This window comes from Pristis pectinata, chromosome 1 (assembly GCF_009764475.1).
Source record: "Pristis pectinata isolate sPriPec2 chromosome 1, sPriPec2.1.pri, whole genome shotgun sequence".
Classification (NCBI taxonomy): Eukaryota; Metazoa; Chordata; class Chondrichthyes; order Rhinopristiformes; family Pristidae; genus Pristis; species Pristis pectinata.
Genome location: NC_067405.1, coordinates 124,461,391 through 124,478,509, shown reverse-complemented (window position 1 = coordinate 124,478,509; position 17,119 = coordinate 124,461,391). Strand labels below are relative to the sequence as shown.

The 17,119-nt window shown below is 39.5% G+C and overlaps 3 protein-coding genes across 3 annotated transcripts in view; 2 read left to right on the top strand and 1 right to left on the bottom strand.

Annotated features, from left to right (window-relative positions):
* Nucleotides 1–3,388, top strand: part of prpf39 (PRP39 pre-mRNA processing factor 39 homolog (yeast)) — a 44,022-nt gene extending 40,634 nt beyond the window's left edge. The window contains exons 13-14 of the mRNA XM_052018971.1: nucleotides 41–158; nucleotides 1,821–3,388. Of these exons, the coding sequence (XP_051874931.1) occupies nucleotides 41–158; nucleotides 1,821–1,877 (175 nt within the window). The 3' untranslated portion in view covers nucleotides 1,878–3,388. The remainder of the gene's footprint in view (nucleotides 1–40; nucleotides 159–1,820) is intronic.
* Nucleotides 3,389–7,610: 4,222 nt separating this feature from the next.
* faua (FAU ubiquitin like and ribosomal protein S30 fusion a) lies at nucleotides 7,611–11,014 on the top strand. Its single transcript, XM_052019102.1, has 5 exons — nucleotides 7,611–7,731; nucleotides 8,617–8,698; nucleotides 8,940–9,084; nucleotides 10,240–10,295; nucleotides 10,718–11,014. The coding sequence occupies exons 2-5, from the start codon at nucleotides 8,624–8,626 to the stop codon at nucleotides 10,841–10,843; spliced, it is 402 nt and encodes a 133-aa protein (XP_051875062.1). The 5' UTR covers nucleotides 7,611–7,731; nucleotides 8,617–8,623; the 3' UTR covers nucleotides 10,844–11,014.
* A 2,657-nt stretch (nucleotides 11,015–13,671) lies between these two features.
* The window catches only part of fkbp3 (FKBP prolyl isomerase 3), a 9,380-nt gene continuing 5,932 nt past the window's right edge, over nucleotides 13,672–17,119 (bottom strand). The window contains exons 5-7 of the mRNA XM_052019101.1: nucleotides 15,162–15,229; nucleotides 14,570–14,667; nucleotides 13,672–14,047 (exon numbers count right to left, since the gene is read on the bottom strand). Coding sequence (XP_051875061.1) covers nucleotides 13,993–14,047; nucleotides 14,570–14,667; nucleotides 15,162–15,229 — 221 coding nt within the window. The 3' untranslated portion in view covers nucleotides 13,672–13,992. The remainder of the gene's footprint in view (nucleotides 14,048–14,569; nucleotides 14,668–15,161; nucleotides 15,230–17,119) is intronic.

Here is a 17,119-nt window from a genome sequence, read left to right as displayed (position 1 = left end):
ATTATAAATGATTTTTGCTCATTTTGTCTAAATGTGACAGGTCAGAGGAACCAGAGGAGAAAAAGCAAAGAAGTGATGCAACATTGGACTCTACTCAGCTGATGAGTGGGGACTTGCAGGCTAATCCAGCTGCATATAACTACAATGCTTGGTATCAGGTGGGTAATCTCTGCTCAAGTTATATTGCTATAAAACTGAGAATCATAAAACTCATTTCTGACATAGATTGTTGAACTTCATCAAGTGTAATATCTTCTCGCTCCATTTTTCAAAAAAAAAACTTGAAATATTGTCTTGGATTTGTACATGCAGTTCATTTGTCAGCCAACCTCGCATACTCCTCCATTGTCCCTGTTTATATGCAATTCGACTACCTCAACAGACCCACAAGAACTTAGACTCTGTTGTGTACTTTGGACTCCATTATAAACTTTGGTAAGGTTGGAGAGATACGTCTGGACATGTTGAACATTGATTTGCAACCTTGTGATATTTTATGGCTTCAGATGACATGCAAGTCTTGAGACTTTTGAACCTTGCTAATCTAAATGTCACTTTCCTTGCTAATCTAAATGTCACCTTTTTGTTTGTCTATAATATCATTACAAAGATGTAATTTTGTTTTCATATTGGGGAAATGGGATATTATGTCATATTGATACCACAATGCTAAATGGGAAAGATTTACATACATCTAAAAGCTTAAAATGCCATCAGCAGCTGCAAAATTTTATGTTTATAATTTTTTGATCTGTCATGTACCTTCCATCCTCCATCAAGTTAAGTAATCAATTCTGGATTTTTGAGAAGAGTCAACAGGCCATCCCTGGGCAACAAATACATTCCATTTCTACAGAAGTCCATCAGTCAACTTTGTCCATAAGTTGGAAAATACACAAATCACTGGGTGTCCATAAATGGGTGTTCTTAACCCAGGGATGGCCTGTAACAAAAACTGTGTGTGTGTGTGTGTGTGTAAAAACTGAATGCATTGTACCAGCATCTTGTTGAATCCCTCAGCAGCATCTTACACCATCAATCTTCAGTTGATTCGTTAATGGCCATCTCCATCATCTGGTCCAAAACAAGGCTTTGTGGCTAGTTTCAAACTGTTCAGCTCTAATTACAGTTTATTACATATTGCAAATGCAACACAAGCTGAATGCAGACTTGTGCATGGCAAGTGATATTTGCACAGATGAAATGATCACCTCTAACAACAAACCATTTATCGTGACAGTCCCTGATAATAACATGCCAAATTCCCCATCAACATCCTGTAGGGGTCACCAATGACTTGAAACTAAAGCTCAACCAGTCATTATCACAATAACAAGTCAAAGCTGGTAATTATGTGTCTACTTTTGCTTTCTAAGTACTTACAAGATACAGTTTAGAAGTATATTGGAATGCTGTTCAGTGACCTAGATGAGTGCAGCTGCAAGCTTGACACCCTCCAGATAAGGTGGGCCACTTGACTAGTACCCCATCTCCTCCTCAAGCTGATTGTCCTGTCTCTGATTTGCTTAGCATTTGAAAGCTTCCTTTCATTTAATACAAATTGACATTGTTGTGGCGATGCTAAAATATCATTGGAAAATGAGTGTTGCTCGTCTAAAGTTGGGCTGCAACACTGACGTATAAAAGAAACTTTTCTGTACAACTGAATGTTGAATTTGATTGGAATACCTAATCTTGACACTGGAAGCACAAACTGGTATGACCAACAATATATTTTTTATTGTTCTTTTCGAGGAAAAAAAATTTGTTTACAAACCTCTGTTGCTAAATATTTGACCAGTATTTGTTTTCTTCAACAGTACAATTATCAAACACCCTGGAACTATGGGCAGTATTACCCACCACCTCCTACATAATTTTCTTGGATTTACGATGGGAATGAAGAATTTTTCTTTTGTTTTAAAAGTAAAAAATGGAAAATACTGCATTTTAATGGATGTCACCCAAAATTGTGGAATTTTTTTTTTCAATGAATAAAGCTGGGGAAAAGTGTTTAATGCAAAATACTTGAGGTCAGGCATGGTTTGTATTCACGTAAATGAATTCTCATATCTTTTTGAATGTTTTTTTTAAATCCTCCTTTAATTTGTTAATAGGAAAATAAATTTTAAAAATGTTACAGAGCACCACTGATGGTATAGTTTCTTAACGGCCAATTTTGTGCAAACGTAAGTTTTTGAAAAGTTGCTTAGAAAATATGTAATCTAATTTCAAAGTACAGCTAGCGTACTTGTAATTCTAAGAGGTTAACTTCAAAGAAGTATTTTTCTTTTTGGATTAAATTAAAATTTAATAACACATCTGGGAGTCTTGACTTTTCATGCTTAAGTGTCAGTGATAATTCCTGCTTTGTGAATGTAGTACTCATCTATTTATTAGCCATCTTAAACATAGTAATGCAATGGGATATTGAGGATATTTCCCAACCACTTTAGACTACTTTGTTCAAAATTAAACATAGAAACTGCTTTTTGTAAAAGCAGTTTGGTGCAATTCTAGGAACAGTTTTATTAAAGGGATTTCTAATAGCTATAATCTGCTAGCAACTTCACATGTATGTAAAAAATGTTCATGCAAATGTGCCATCTAGAAGTTCTCTCAATTTGGAGCGCTGAGAGGGTATCAAATCAAGTCTGAGTACAGTAAATTTTAAGATGAACACTGAGATTTTTGTTTCTTAGACATAGGGTATAAGGTGAATGATAGCTACAATGGATTTTCAGGAAAAACAGGGTAAGCCTGTAAATTTAAGGGAGTTATTTTTGGGGTAGGGAAGGTCACTGTATTCTGGAAGAATTCAATTATTTGAATCAAAAAGTTTTTTTAATGTAAATCAATTGTATTACTATATCAACCTTGTATTTGATTTAGGAGATTTGCTAAATGCATTCCATTGCAGCATCCTCAAGACATAGCCAATGTAATCCTACAGTTGTTAAGAGAAAGTTTGATGCCAAAAGTTGAGCAATTCTGAGTAAAGAAGGTCATCTGAAAGTAGGTCACACCATGCACTAGAGATATATTGTAAGCTATAGCTCTTTTTGTTCTGATTCCTATAAAATCATTTGATACACATTTGTTTGCAATAATTTTTTTTCTGCTGAAAGGAAACACTTTAAATTATTCTTTCTTCCTTATTACCTCTCAGCAGTAATCAAAATCCAGGATTACTATTTTAGTTATTGATAAAGCCATCTAAATATTACAGCTCAAAGTATATGAGTGAATTTTGTCCTTTTTGGAACTAATCTTGTAGGGGAGCAAGATCCATTTTATAACATGCTTTTTGGCTGTTTTCTAAATCTGTTTTCTTTGCAACTGCACCATGTTAACACTGCTGGGTGATGCAAAAATAAATCTTTTTCTTAAGATATTGTGATGCTTCTATTTATTATGGTATATAATTGAATATGTATAGCATGGATACTTAATAGGCAGAGTAGCCAATCACATTTATCTTCAACAGCATTTTTAAGGCTTAAGTTTAAACAGTTTTGCTATTAGTTTTTGTTTTTCTCAGTTGAAACACTTCTAGTAACCTGCTAATTCTCTTTCAAAAGAAAAGTTACTCTTCAGCTCTAAATATGGTAGTCAAGGCCTTGCTTAACTTTGTTATTAAATTATATAGGGTTGTTTGCACCATATGGTCATTAGTACACATGCCAGGTCTTTGGTAGAGCTATTCAAGTAGTTCCACTCCCCTATATTTCCCTATAGCTCCACATTCTCTTCTTTTATTCTTGTGTTGCATCAGATTCAATTAGCAAATACCCTAAATTTGTATCCTGGATATCAACTCTTCTGCTACTTGAACTAGTTTCTCCTTATTGACTTTGATAAACCATTCATGATTTTGAATATCTTTACCAATTTCCTCTTAACATGCTCTCCTCTAACATAAATAACCACAAGCACCACCAGTCTCTCATTTCTACAATTGACTACAGATATCCAGCAGAGTCCTATAAAGATTTTTCAAAACTTTCAGTTTTTGTACTTAATATTCTTATTAATAAAAACTCAGGGTACCATCTCCTTTTGGAGTAGATTTCATAACTTGCCCTGCCATCGCCAGAAATTTCTGTACACACATCCCCAGATATCTGTTCTTGTACATCTATGCATTGATTTTGACCACCGTGTTTCTGCATATTTGCCCATTCTATAATGACCCCTTTATATCTGACATTTCAGAATATTGTCCTCAACAAACTTCTAAATTTGTACCCTATGCAGCTAAGTTCAAGATCAAATAGCAAAGTGGTATTATCACTCTCTGGGGAAAAATGCTTCTCTCTAAGCTGAAAAACAAGCTGTTCATCATTTCTGTCTATGTTCTTCCCCTTCACCATGTTGTCACAGCTGTTTTAATTGTTTTATCACTTGTATGATATTTGATTGCAATATATTTTGTGCAATTTACGGTAGTGGGAGAAAGACTAGATCTGTGCTTGCCACTCACTTTGACCATGTTCCCATTTAGAGATGAGCTACAGATCCATTTATATCATTGTTTGTGATCTTTGCAGATGAAGATAATTCCCTGGCAAAAGGAATACCTCCTAGAATTTGATAAAACTTATATGCTTGCAGTTCTGCTATTTGCATCCATAGGAACTATTCAAGCTAAATCCCTCCAATCTCTTTTCTAAAACTGCCACAATGCTCTAACCCTTTGTTTCTATCGACAAAATGATCTAAACATGTAGCCTATCCTCATTCAAACGGTTTTGGATCTAATCCTGTTAAATGCAGATATACCACCCCTATATAGTCAAAATCTAGATTGCATTACAAAAATTCCATTGTCATCACACTTCAGTGTGTTCTTTAACAATAATTACTAATAATTATTTCAGATTACTCATCTGTTATCATTAAGTATCTTTTCATTGAAATAAATGTGTGTGGAGTTAGTTACCTAATCCCAAATCCTTGGCACTCTATTTGTGTACAAGGATTTGGCCACAAATAAGACCATTTCCCCTGACGTGATTACTTGATCTCATTGTTTTAGTCATTATTTAGTATAAATTATGCACTACACATCTGCAATTAACATTTTATATACCAATTAAAATGTTTGACAGAACCAGTTCCAACATAAGGCCTTGCAAAAGGCTTTTAAGTATGGTTCTCTTCAAATCTGTACTGCAATAACAGATTTTTCATTTTCAACACATTTGTAATGTTTAACAAATTGAGTAGTATATGATAAAGTACATTTTCTGAAAATCAAGTGATATTGTTAGGATTATCAGGTCCACCATTCTGTCACTTCAAAAATGTGTCGGATTAATTAACAGACAACAAATTTAGTTCACAGGTACAAGATTCTTCCCCCCCTTGATTAATGGAACTACTTTATTCAATCCAGAGGAACCAATTCAATTGTCAAAAAATTGCCTTAATAGCTCACTTAACATCCCATTTACTCTGTGCTAACAGAAGTAAATGGAATAAAAAAAAGCCTTACTAGTATCATTAATTTTCCACAACATAATTAATATTGACCTTTGTTATTTATCCATGAACATTGATTACCCTGTAAAAATGTTCCTTTGCATTTGCTGCTTAATCTTCGGGGTGGGGGTTGGGGGGGGGGGGGGTGGTTACCAGCACTTTTTGCTTTTATTACTTGATTTTTGTAAACTGCTTATACATCTTCATTATGTGTGGTGATTTTAAACTGTGAAATGTCCACACAAACATCCATAGGTAGTCATTTTAGTTTCCTGAAGAACCCTATGCATTGTTTAAATTCCTTGCCTTGTATTGCTGTTATTTAGCAATATAATCTCCTACTTCCTATCGATTCCCTCAAGAAAATACAACCATCATGAAATCACATGCAGACGTTAAATTAACATTAATTTGTTTCATCAGAAATGCTAGTAATGTATCCACTTCAACTGTGCCCTGTCCATAGATGCTGCTTGACCTGTTGAATATTTCCAGCAATTTCTGTTTTATTCTTAGATGTACAGCACCTACATAAGTATGCTCAGTACCCCACTCCTTTAAGCTGTCCTTTAGATCTTTTGCTACTTACCTGACCTTGGGTATCTAAAAGTATCCAAATTCTCCTGTATTGCCTATCATTATTGTAAAATAAAAACACTTTAAACCTTTCTACTGATGACTTCCCTTTGATTTTTCTCCTTTATTACCTTTCCCTATAACCACCCGCAACTAAATTCAGTAGCAGAATTCTCACCTCTGCATCTGAAGATCATGACTAAGGTGTAAAGGAATTTTCTTGGGGTACGTTTTTAATAGTCTCAGAATTTTGGGGGGGGGGTGATTTCTGCAGCTCTTCCTTCAATTATGGGAGAAGAGTTGGAGAACCCCTGTAAAACTCACCTCGGTGCAAAAAAAAAGTTGCATTTCCTAATAGACATGCAAATAGTAAATGTTTACAGCCAGAGCCCTGGTATGTTTTTTCTAAAAAAAAATCATGTGCATAGGGCATTGTCAATGTTTCATGTCATGCACAAGTATAGTGAGGTACAGGTACAATGAAAAACTTGCAGCAGCATCAGAGGTACATAGATTCAGACAACACACAGAATGACACCTATCCTGATGCAGTGTTTTGATCTGAAACATTGACAATTCTTTTCCTCCTACAGATGCTGCTTGTACCACTGAGTTCCTCCAGCAGATTGTTTATTGCTCCATATTCCAGCATCTGCAGTCTCTTGTGTCTCAAATACACAATATAAATTATACAAGTCAGTGAAGAAAAAGACTGTGCAAAACAATAGTGCAAAAAAAATCAGAAACGTGCCTATAGTAGTGCAAGAAGTGGTCTGTAGTGTTCTCTTTCCGAGGTAGGATTAGGGTTGTGCAGGTCAGTTCAAGAACCTGATAGTACTGGTTTATTATTGTCACTTGCATACTGTTTGTACATATCAATTCATTGCTGTCTCGGAACCATCAATTTATGCTTTAGGTCATCCAGCTGTGATATTGGCTCTGGTTCTTTCTGCACTAGCATTCCTATTAGATCTCGCCCTCTCTGTCTGTCCTGATTATAGCAGCCAGATAACTGTAGAAATAGTTTTTCCCCTCCACAACTTTGATCTCACCCTCACACATTGTATTTATCCTATATATTCCTCTCCAACCCACTCTGCTACTGAAAACCAGCTTTCTGGATTTCCCACTCCAGTGAACACTCTCTCTCTCCCCCCACGGATACAGCCCGCCCTGCTGAACGTTTCCTTCATTTCTGCCCACCCTGCACCGATAAATTGTTCTTCGCCACGCAACAGTGCACATGCGCAGTGCGACTCTTTCGCCCTCCCCGCCTCCGATTGTGCACATGCGCAATGCGATTCTTCCACCCGCCCCTCCCCAGATTGTGCACATGCGCGGTACGATTCTTTCACCCACCCCGCCTCCGATTGTGCACATGCGCAGTGCCATTCTTTCGCCCACCCCGCCCCAGATTGTACACATGCGCAGTACGATTCTTTCGCCCACCCCGCCTCCGATTGTGCACATGCGCAGTGCCATTCTTTCGCCCACCCCGCCCCAGTTGTACACATGCGCAGTACGATTCTTTCACCCGCCCTACCCGATTGTGCACAGGCGCAGTGCGATTCATGCGTAACTTGTGCTGTTAAATTGCGCTTGCGCGGTAGTTCTTTCTCTCTCGACCCGACCTGCGAGTAGCTGTGGTGGCGGCGGCGGCCCGAGTTCCTGGTGAGTCTCCCGGCGGCGTGCGGCTTCTTGCCAGCCGGCTTCTCCTCGCCGCCGGTGTGTGGCCTGTTGGGGTGTGGTTGTACGTGCGAGGAGGCAAATGGCGCTGAGCCCGTCGGGGAGGCCGCGGTCCCGGGCCCCTGGCGCGGTGGGGACGCCCGGATCCATGGTCCACGGACGCGGCGAGGAGGCCCCGGGCCCGCTGGGGGAGGCTCCGAACCGCGCTCCACGGACCCCGGGCCGCCTCTGGGGGAATCGCCACTCCACTGGGTTGATCGTGTGGGGCAGCTGAGGTTTGGGGAGGGGAGGGTGGTGGTGCCGAAGCTGCAGCTCCTGGCGATGTGTCTGTAGCCACGCGGCCTCACCTGTACCTTCGGTCGGCGATAGGGATCCGGCTGGTGCATCGCGGGGTTTGTTTCTAAATGTGTTCCAGTTTGTGGCTTCACCGCGACATTTTTTTTTGCACATTCATAATTCCCCTTTAAGCAGGGGTGGCAACTGATGGGCTTGCTGGGCCTTTTAGAGGGTTTTTTGAGAGCAAAACTCGTGGATGAGTCTAGAGTCATAGAAACCACAGGATGAAAGATTTCCTCCCCTAAAGAACACTAGCAAACACTTTTTCTAACAAGTCAGTCGTTTCCGTGGTCGTCACTTCTCGGACTATTGCCACCCGTCTTCCTTCCTTCCTTCCTTCCCTCCCCCCCCCCCCCCCCCCCCATTTTAAGATTTAAGACTTAAATTCCACGGCTATCTTGATGGTTTGAACTCTTGCCTCTAAATTGCTGGTCCAGATTCTGGATTATTACTGACACTACCACTGCACCCAGAATAGTTTGAAAGGGTAAAATGCTCAGGTCATGAAACATCTGACTTTTTATTTGCTCACAGGACCACCATGCAGCTGTTTCTACGAGGTCAGAACACCCACACACTTGATGTGACTGGGGAAGAGACTGTTGGGGAACTTAAGGTAGGGTGCTGACCACAGAAAGTGTTAGTCTATTGTTTTTGGTTCTCTAGAATTTTGATTGCAATTTTGAATTTGATTGTAGAAATTAATGCTGCTATTTACATTTTTTTTTTGCTTAATGTTTAGACTGAAAGCAAAGTAAAATTTTGGCCTATAGTAGAAAACTAGTGGCACATATTTATTCTTGACATGATTCAAGTTGGTATTCCCAAGAACTTATCTTTTCTAAACACTCATCTAGGCCCATGTTGAATCGTTGGAAGGTGTCTCTTCTGTTGATCAAGTGATCCTTTTGGCTGGCTCTCCCTTGGATGATGATGCTGTTATTGGGCAATGTGGCATCAGTGAGCACACTACTCTGGAAGTAGTTGCTCGATTGTTGGGTGGTATGTATTTTGCTGACTTGAATTTCTTTTATTACACCCACTGTCTATGCATGTAATAATAATGTGATAGTACTTTGATTAAATTTTCATAGTTTATAGTTTCCTTTCAGTTGCCCTTTCTCCACAACAGTGGCGTGGCTGAATTTGGGGAATTTGTCTTTGCAGCAGTCATTTTCAATGAAATTTCTCAATGTATTTAAATACATTTGTCTGATGCTAAAAGTATGCATGTATTTACTAATGGTGGCCAATACTACAGTGGTAGAATCTGGGAGGAGTTGATGGGGAGAATTAAAAAAAGAACAGGATGATTGTAGGATTGGTGTAGGTAGGTGGTGGGTGGTTGGCCTGGATGGGCCACAAGGGTCTGCTTCGATGCTTTGTATCTGACTCTATAACCTGCCCATTTTGCCTGTTCGTTGCATGCTACAACTGTGCATTTGCTTTGGGTCTAAATTTTCATTGCCACTTGACTTGCCTTAGAATCAGTTGTCCCAAACAGCACTGTTTTCCATCCTTTCAACTAGGTGGGCAGTAGGTATAGGAGTCTGCATCTTTCAATTTTATCTACCTTCTCTTTAAACATCTTCCATCACTGGCTTCCACAGTCATCGAGTAGAGAATTCCAGTGATGCACCATCCTCAGAAGTTCCTAAGCACATTTAAAACAATGACTACCCCTAACCTTTTAACTATGTCCCTTCATTTGACAGCCTCCTGCTAATGGAAATATTTTGACATTCACCCTGTCACGGCCCCTTTAGATCTTGTGTGTTTCAGTAAGATCATATCTCCATAGATTGATATTCTTTGGCGTTTAATACTAATTTCTTTAGCTGCTCTTGATAGGGCAACACTCTCATCCCAGGAATTAGTCTAGTGAGTCTCTCTTGGACTATCTGCAATGCTAGAATATCCTTTAAGTAAAGAGAGCAAAATGGTGCAGAGTATTCCAGGTGTGGCCTTGCCTGTACAATTGTAACAACATATCTCCATTTTTACACACCAGCCTTATTTCACTAAGGACCAATATACCATTTTCGAGCATTTGTTGTGGATCTTGTTACCTTAGGAATAAATTAACTTCATATACTAGTTGGAATGCCTCCAAGTTGTTTACTTCTAGAAATTGATGGTTTTTCTCTCCCCTGTTAGGCAAGGTGCACGGATCCCTTGCTCGTGCTGGAAAAGTGAAGGGTCAGACGCCAAAGGTAAGTTTAATTGAAAATGTGCTCACAACAAAGCATCTTGGGGATTAATATTTATTTTTTGTGCATTTGGTGGGTGGGGGATTATAAAGTTAGTTTAATAATGACCTACTTTTTAAACGTTCTTTTTCTGGTTGTCTTTTTCCTGTTCCTTTTCCAATTTGGTTATATGTTCTATATTCATTTTAGTCCACTGATTTTACACTTCAAGTGTAGTGTATTTTGCAAGAAAGCTCTTTCCTGCACGGGTATACATAGCTCCTGGTCTAGCTGTATGTAACTCAAAATCAGCAAGTGGGCTACTTGTGATAACTGAGAGAGAAAACTGTGCAGCATTCTGAGATTAGAGCCAAATGTAAAAGCTGGTTATGTTACTATAATTGCCTTGAATTTCCACAAACTAAAAATACCAATTCTTTACGCAGGTAGCAAAGCAAGAAAAAAGGAAAAAGAAGACTGGCCGTGCAAAGAGGCGCATGCAGTACAATCGTCGCTTTGTGAATGTTGTGCCATACTTTGGCAAGAGGAAGGGGCCAAACTCAAACTCCTAAATTTGTTTCTGTCGTTTAAAACTTTGATTAATCAGCATTGAGTTTTGCCTCCTGCAGACATGATTGGGTATATTGGTATTGCTACGAAAAATCAGAAAGCAAAAGATTGGCTTGCCAGATATTAGTCACTTAAATTCTGTAATAGGGCTAATAAAAAAATTATCACCATTATGTACTCTTGTCCAGCAGGTTTATATATTTGTTATTCAGCATAGAATCTGGCCCAATCTGTCATGCATCATATATCTAACTGTCCCATCAAGCAGTATGTTCCAGATTACAATCATTCTCATTGGGGTGGGGAACTCCTTCCTGAAATCCCTTCTAAATCAGTTATTTTAAAATTTGCTGTCTGGTTATCACCACTAATCTAAAGGGAAATGTCTTTCACTATTTACTTTATGGCCCTTGTAATTTTGTACACCTCAATTTTGGGGTGGCACAGTAGCATAGTGGTTAGCGTGACGCTATTACAGCACCAGTGATTGGGGTTTGATTCCTGTCGCTGTCTGTAAGGAGTTTGTACATTCTCCTGTGTCTGCGTGGGTTTCCTCCCACATTCCAAAGATGTATGGGTAGGTTAATAATGGGTTTAAAATGGGTGGTGTGGACTTGTTGGGCTGGAAGGGCCTTTTACCACACTGTAAATTGAAATTTTAAATTTTTAAAATTTTATCAGGTCTGTTTTCCCCCTCTGCCTTTTCTACTCCATAGAAAACAAACTCAGCCTATGCAGTTCCTGCTTGGTTGAAACACTCCATCCCAGGCACTGTCCTAATGTTGCCTGAAGTGCTGAGTGTTTCCAGCACTTTTTATTTTGAACTCATCTCCTAGCTGAATCCTTGATGAATCTCCTCTGCACCTTCTGGTGCAATCACATCCTATACTGTGGTGATTAGTGCTGCACACAATGCTGTGAGTCAACAACTGTTTTAAGTAGTTGTACCACCTTTAAGTCTACTAAGACATTTAATACCTCCTTTTCAATGATAATTTTTGAATTTCACCACTTCTCTAAATTCTCCAGTTGCAGTGTCCATAGTGAACATGGATGAGAAGTATTCATTTATGACCTCTCTTATGTCCTCTGGCTTCAAACATATTTTGGCACTTTGGTCCTTAATGAACCCTACTCTTTCCCTAGCTAGGTGCTTGCCCTCAATATACTTGGGGATTTTCCTTAAGTTTTGCTTGCCACTGGTGTTTTGTGCCCTTTCTTTGCCCTCCTAGTTACTTAAAGTACCTGCTCTTTCTCCCCCACACTTTCTATACTTCTGTTGGGCCTCTCCTGTTTTCAGTTTGTGTTAGCTTTTTTAAAAAAAAAATCAAACTTTTGGTATCTTGGCATGCAGAGTTCCTTGGACTTGCCTTTCACACTCATGGGAACACATTTTCATTTTCAGTGATTCCTACTGGTTGCCTGTAGACTTGCCTGCAAGTGGCTGGTCGTAATCCACTTTTGCCAGGTCCTGTGTTATTATTGAAATTGGACTTCAATCCCCCACCTCCCAATTCATCATCATAATTTCTCATCCTTCCTTAAAATTTGCAGTAATATGATCACTATCTCAGATTCTCTCCCACTGACACTCCTACCGACACTCCTACCACTTGCCTGGCTACTTTCCCAAAAAAATGTCTAGTACTGTCCCTTACCTGACTTGCTGTATGTACTGGCTCAAAATGTTTTGCTGGAGGTACTTAAAAATCCCATCCCTCTAAGCCTTAACACTAAGTGATCTCAGTTAATTTTGGGGAAGTTGAAATTCCCTATCTGTTCCTTTATCTCCTGCTAATTAGAGGCCTGAAGTGAGCTTCCAGCAAAGTGACTGTCCCCTTTTGTTTCTAAGCTCCAACAACATGGCCTTATTTGAACCAGCTTTAAAGATATCCTCCCTTCCTTGCTGTGGTAATGGAGTCCTTGATTTATTCATTTCACTGAGAATTGTGAACTATTTACAGACCAGAAAGTCCAACCCTGGCTCTTTGTTGAGTAATCCTATCAGTCCTATTTCCACCTGCTCTGTTTTCTTGCAAATCTTCAACTGCACATTCAGTTCCCTGTGCTAGCTCAGAATAGGACTTTATTAGATGCCAAATATTCCTGAGCAAAAAGTTGTCCTGAGTCTACAAAACAATGGTTCAACCCCAGAGGACTGCATCCAACCCTGCTCACTTCAGAAAGAATGGAACAATCCAGGGCAGGTACAGAGAAGATTAATAGAACCGACTGAAGGACGTTTGACTTTAAGTGCTCAGATGGAGGAACCCGAGATTGTTCTCCTTACACTTAAGAAAGCCTATAGGTGATTTGATAGCCATTCATTATTATGAAAGAGCTGGACAGTATGGAAAAAATATGTTCCCATTGTGGGAGGGATCTCAAAACAGGACATAGATTTGAAATGATTGGTGATAGTATCACAGGTAATAGAACAAATTTATCTGGTGAGTTCTCATGTTCTGAAATGCATTATCCGGAAAAATACTGGAAGCAAACCCAATCACTGCTTTCAAAATGGAATTAGATGGATGCAGAGGAAAGTAGAAAACTAAGGTAAGAGCTGGGAAGTGAAAGCAGGGTGATTGCTTGTGAGCTGGTATGGGTGAATAGCCACCTCTGCCCTGTCTTGACTGTCATTCATGCTTGTTCTTAGCATTAGATACAGATCAAGTGCAGATATGTTGCCTAGATTTAGGCATTACGATGAGCGTGAAATACTCCATTTGAGAGAAACGATCTCAATGGGCAAATCTGCAAAGGTATAAAAGGCTCTTGGGGGATAAATAACACCATACAATTTTTTTTTGTTAAATAAAACAACACAATTCACAGGTTAGAATATCTGCAGTGGCCCCAAAACAGCTTTATTTTGTTTTGGCAATTTTCATCTTGTCCCAAGCATTACTATGGTCTGCAGTAAAAGAATTTAAATGAATCAAAATGATTACCAGTTACATTTCACCAATAGCGTGGTATGTAATCATATATAACATTTGAAATTCAGTAAGGCTTTGTACAAATTCACAATTTTGTCCAGAAGATGCATATTTTAGCATTCAATGATCTTGTTTTACGGAGATCTTTTTGAGCAACATTGGACTGTTTAATATTCTGAAGCATGACCTTGAAGACGTTGTATTTGGAGTTATTCAATATCTACGAGCTCAACTTCAAAAATGAGTTTAGCATTTGGTGGAATCCTGTTATGCAGTTAAGGAGAATCAGTTCAGATCCTGAAAATTCAAAACCAATCTCAAGTTACATCATCACCTCAGATAAATGGCACTGGAGTTGAGTTACAGGATATTCCACAAAGCAAAATCAAAAGATTGAAGCAAGGTATTAGATTAGCAAAAAATAAACAAAAAAGTTCTATGGGGTGAACTGGCATTGCAAGTCTAGAAAATTTATTCACCTCAAGTGCTGTGGATCTACCACTTAATAACAACAGCGGATAAAAGTGCTTGTTGAATAAAAACAGCAGCAAACTCAAGACTCCTGTTGCAAGATTTGCACACTGCATTTCTTCTACTAAGCACAAACATCCACAACTACTAGTTAATTCTGTCTAGAAAGACATTACAACAGAACCAAAAAGCATAACTTAGCTGGTAATCATTTAATTACAATATTTTGTTGAAATTACTAATTGTCTGTGTAGAAGTACTCTCCTCATCTACAATATTAAGATTTTCACAAGGCTATCATTGAGAAAAGGATACTTGGCATCTGGTTGCCCTTTCTTACCATATCCCCAATCAGATTCAATCTGTAGCCGGGCCTTTTCTCCTTTACTCATGGTCAGGAGTGCTTCATCCCACTGTTGAGAGAAAAGTCTATTGATCTGGCAGCAAAAAGTAGGCAAGTACTGACGTTGAAAAGAATCTTCCCCATTGGTCTGACCTAATAATGATAATTCTCAATCCATCCCATAAAGTCCCGCATTTATTATCGGTCGTTGCTGATACCAGTCAAGCTAGCTTGCTAGAAATAGTGTCACTACCTTTGGTAATGCAAGGGAAATTATACTCAAGATTCCTGCTTGTAAACTTGCTGTACAATGCAAGTGTTTGACCATTGCATGCCTGCAAGATTAAGTTGTTGTTCTCTCCATAGTTAACTTGTGCATTCACTTACTTCCTGGTCTCGCATGGTTACCTAGGAATATATACTACCAGTGCCGATTAACAAAGCAAATCAGCACCTTCTCTGCAGGAGACAAGTGAAGTGAAAATAAAAACAGAAACAAATACTAATTTAAAGACAGATTTGGCTCATGCATTTATGTTATTAAAATCCAAATTATGTACTTACTCCTCGGATAACTTTTCCAACTCCTACTTTAAAGCTCAAAGGCTTTGTTGCCTTTTTCTTTTTTGAGCCTGTTAAAAAAAGTCCAGTCATGACTTAAAAGTTAATTCTATTGAAGTTCTTCTATGCATGCTATATACCAGTACCCCCAAGGGCGATATTTCGCTACAGAGCTCTTAGTCCTCCAGTACAAATATTCACAAGTATGTTCCTTACAGAACTTTAAAAACGGACATCCACTTGGGCTGCGTGCTGCCGTGACACACCACCACTATCTGCTATTAATCATTCAGGAGAAGCTGCCTGTGAGGACTGGTGTTGGGCAGGCAGGGGCAAGTAGTGGGACCACTCAGCATGACATGCGAGGCTCAGGACTAGACCCTAGCTGGGAAAAGTGAATGTGGGCCATTGCTGGGGACTGGCAGCACTTGCTCCAAGTGTTGACAAATTGCTTGGATCCTACTGTCTCTCTCATTACCTCCTGTTGGATGTGATGGAAACTGCTATCTCCTCCTCTCTTTGTTCAGCAGCTCTCCCCACCCTGGAGATATCTCCTAGGCAACAAGCTTAACTGTGGTTGCTGATCATTCAGTTTATTACCATAGAGAAACCATCTCAACAACAACAGGCAGCTCAACATTCCTGGGTTTCATTGTTTTAGGTGTTATAGAGAGGGGAATAAAAGAAGTGGAGGGGTTGCACTACTCATAAGTGAGAATGTCACAGCAGTACTCAAGAGAGGACATACTGGAGGGCTCATCCAGAGGCAATTTGGGTGGAGCTCAGAAAGAAGAAAGGTGCAATTACACTGATGGGATTATACTATAGGCCCCCCCAATAGCCACCGAGAGGTGGAGGAACAGATAATGTAGAGAGATTATGGAAAGGTGAAGAAACAATAGGGTTGTCATAGTGGGGGACATTAACTTCCCCAGTATTGACTGGAACTTCCTTCATGCAAGAGGCTTAGATGGGGTGGGATTTCTTCAGTGTATCCAAGAGGATTTCTTGAAACAGTATGTGGAGAGTCCAAATAGAGGAGAAAACATAGTGGACCTGGTTTTGGGAAATGAGCCAGGACAGGTGACAGACCTGATAGTGGGAGAACATTTTGGGAATAGTGACCACAACTCATTATTTTTTTTTAGCATAGTTATGAGTAAGGATAAAATCGGAGCTTGCGGGAAGGTACTAAATTGGGGAAGGGCAAATTACAACAGGAGCTAAGGGGCATTGATTGGGAAGAGCTGCTGTCGGACAAATCCACATCTGACATATGGGAATTATTTAAAGACCAGCTGACCAGAGTTCAGATCAGCATCTTCTGGTAAGGACAAGGATGGAGGACCCTGGATGACCTGAAAAGTCCTAACTTTAGTCAGGAAGAAAAAGGAAGCATACTAAAGGTTTAGGAAGCTAAAATAAGACTGGGCCCTTGTAGAATATAAAGCCAGCAGGAATGTGCTCAAGCAGGTGATTAGGAAGGCCAAAAGGGGCCACGAAATGTCCTTGGCAAGCAGGGTCAAAGATAATCCCAAGGCATTTTATATATATATTAAGAAAAAGAGGATAACTAAGGAGAGGGTAGTTCCACTCAAGGATAAAAGAGGGAATGTGTGCTTGGAGTCAGATCAAGCAGCTGAGGTACTAAATGAGTACTTTGTGTCAGTATTTACTGAGGAGAAGCATTTGGAGGATAGTGAAGGCAAAGAGGGGCATGCTAATATGCTGGGACATTTTGAGATTAAGAAGGAGGTAGTGCTGGGTCCTCTGAAAAGCATTAAGGTGAATGTTCCCAGGGCCTGATGGCAGATATCCCAGAATATTGAAAGAAGCAAGTGAGGAGATCGGTGGGGCTTTGACAAGGATCAGTGTGTCCTCACTCGCAACAGATGAGGTTCCAGAGGACTGAAGAGTAGCAAACGTTGTGTTAAATAGGGATAATCTAGATAACTATAGGC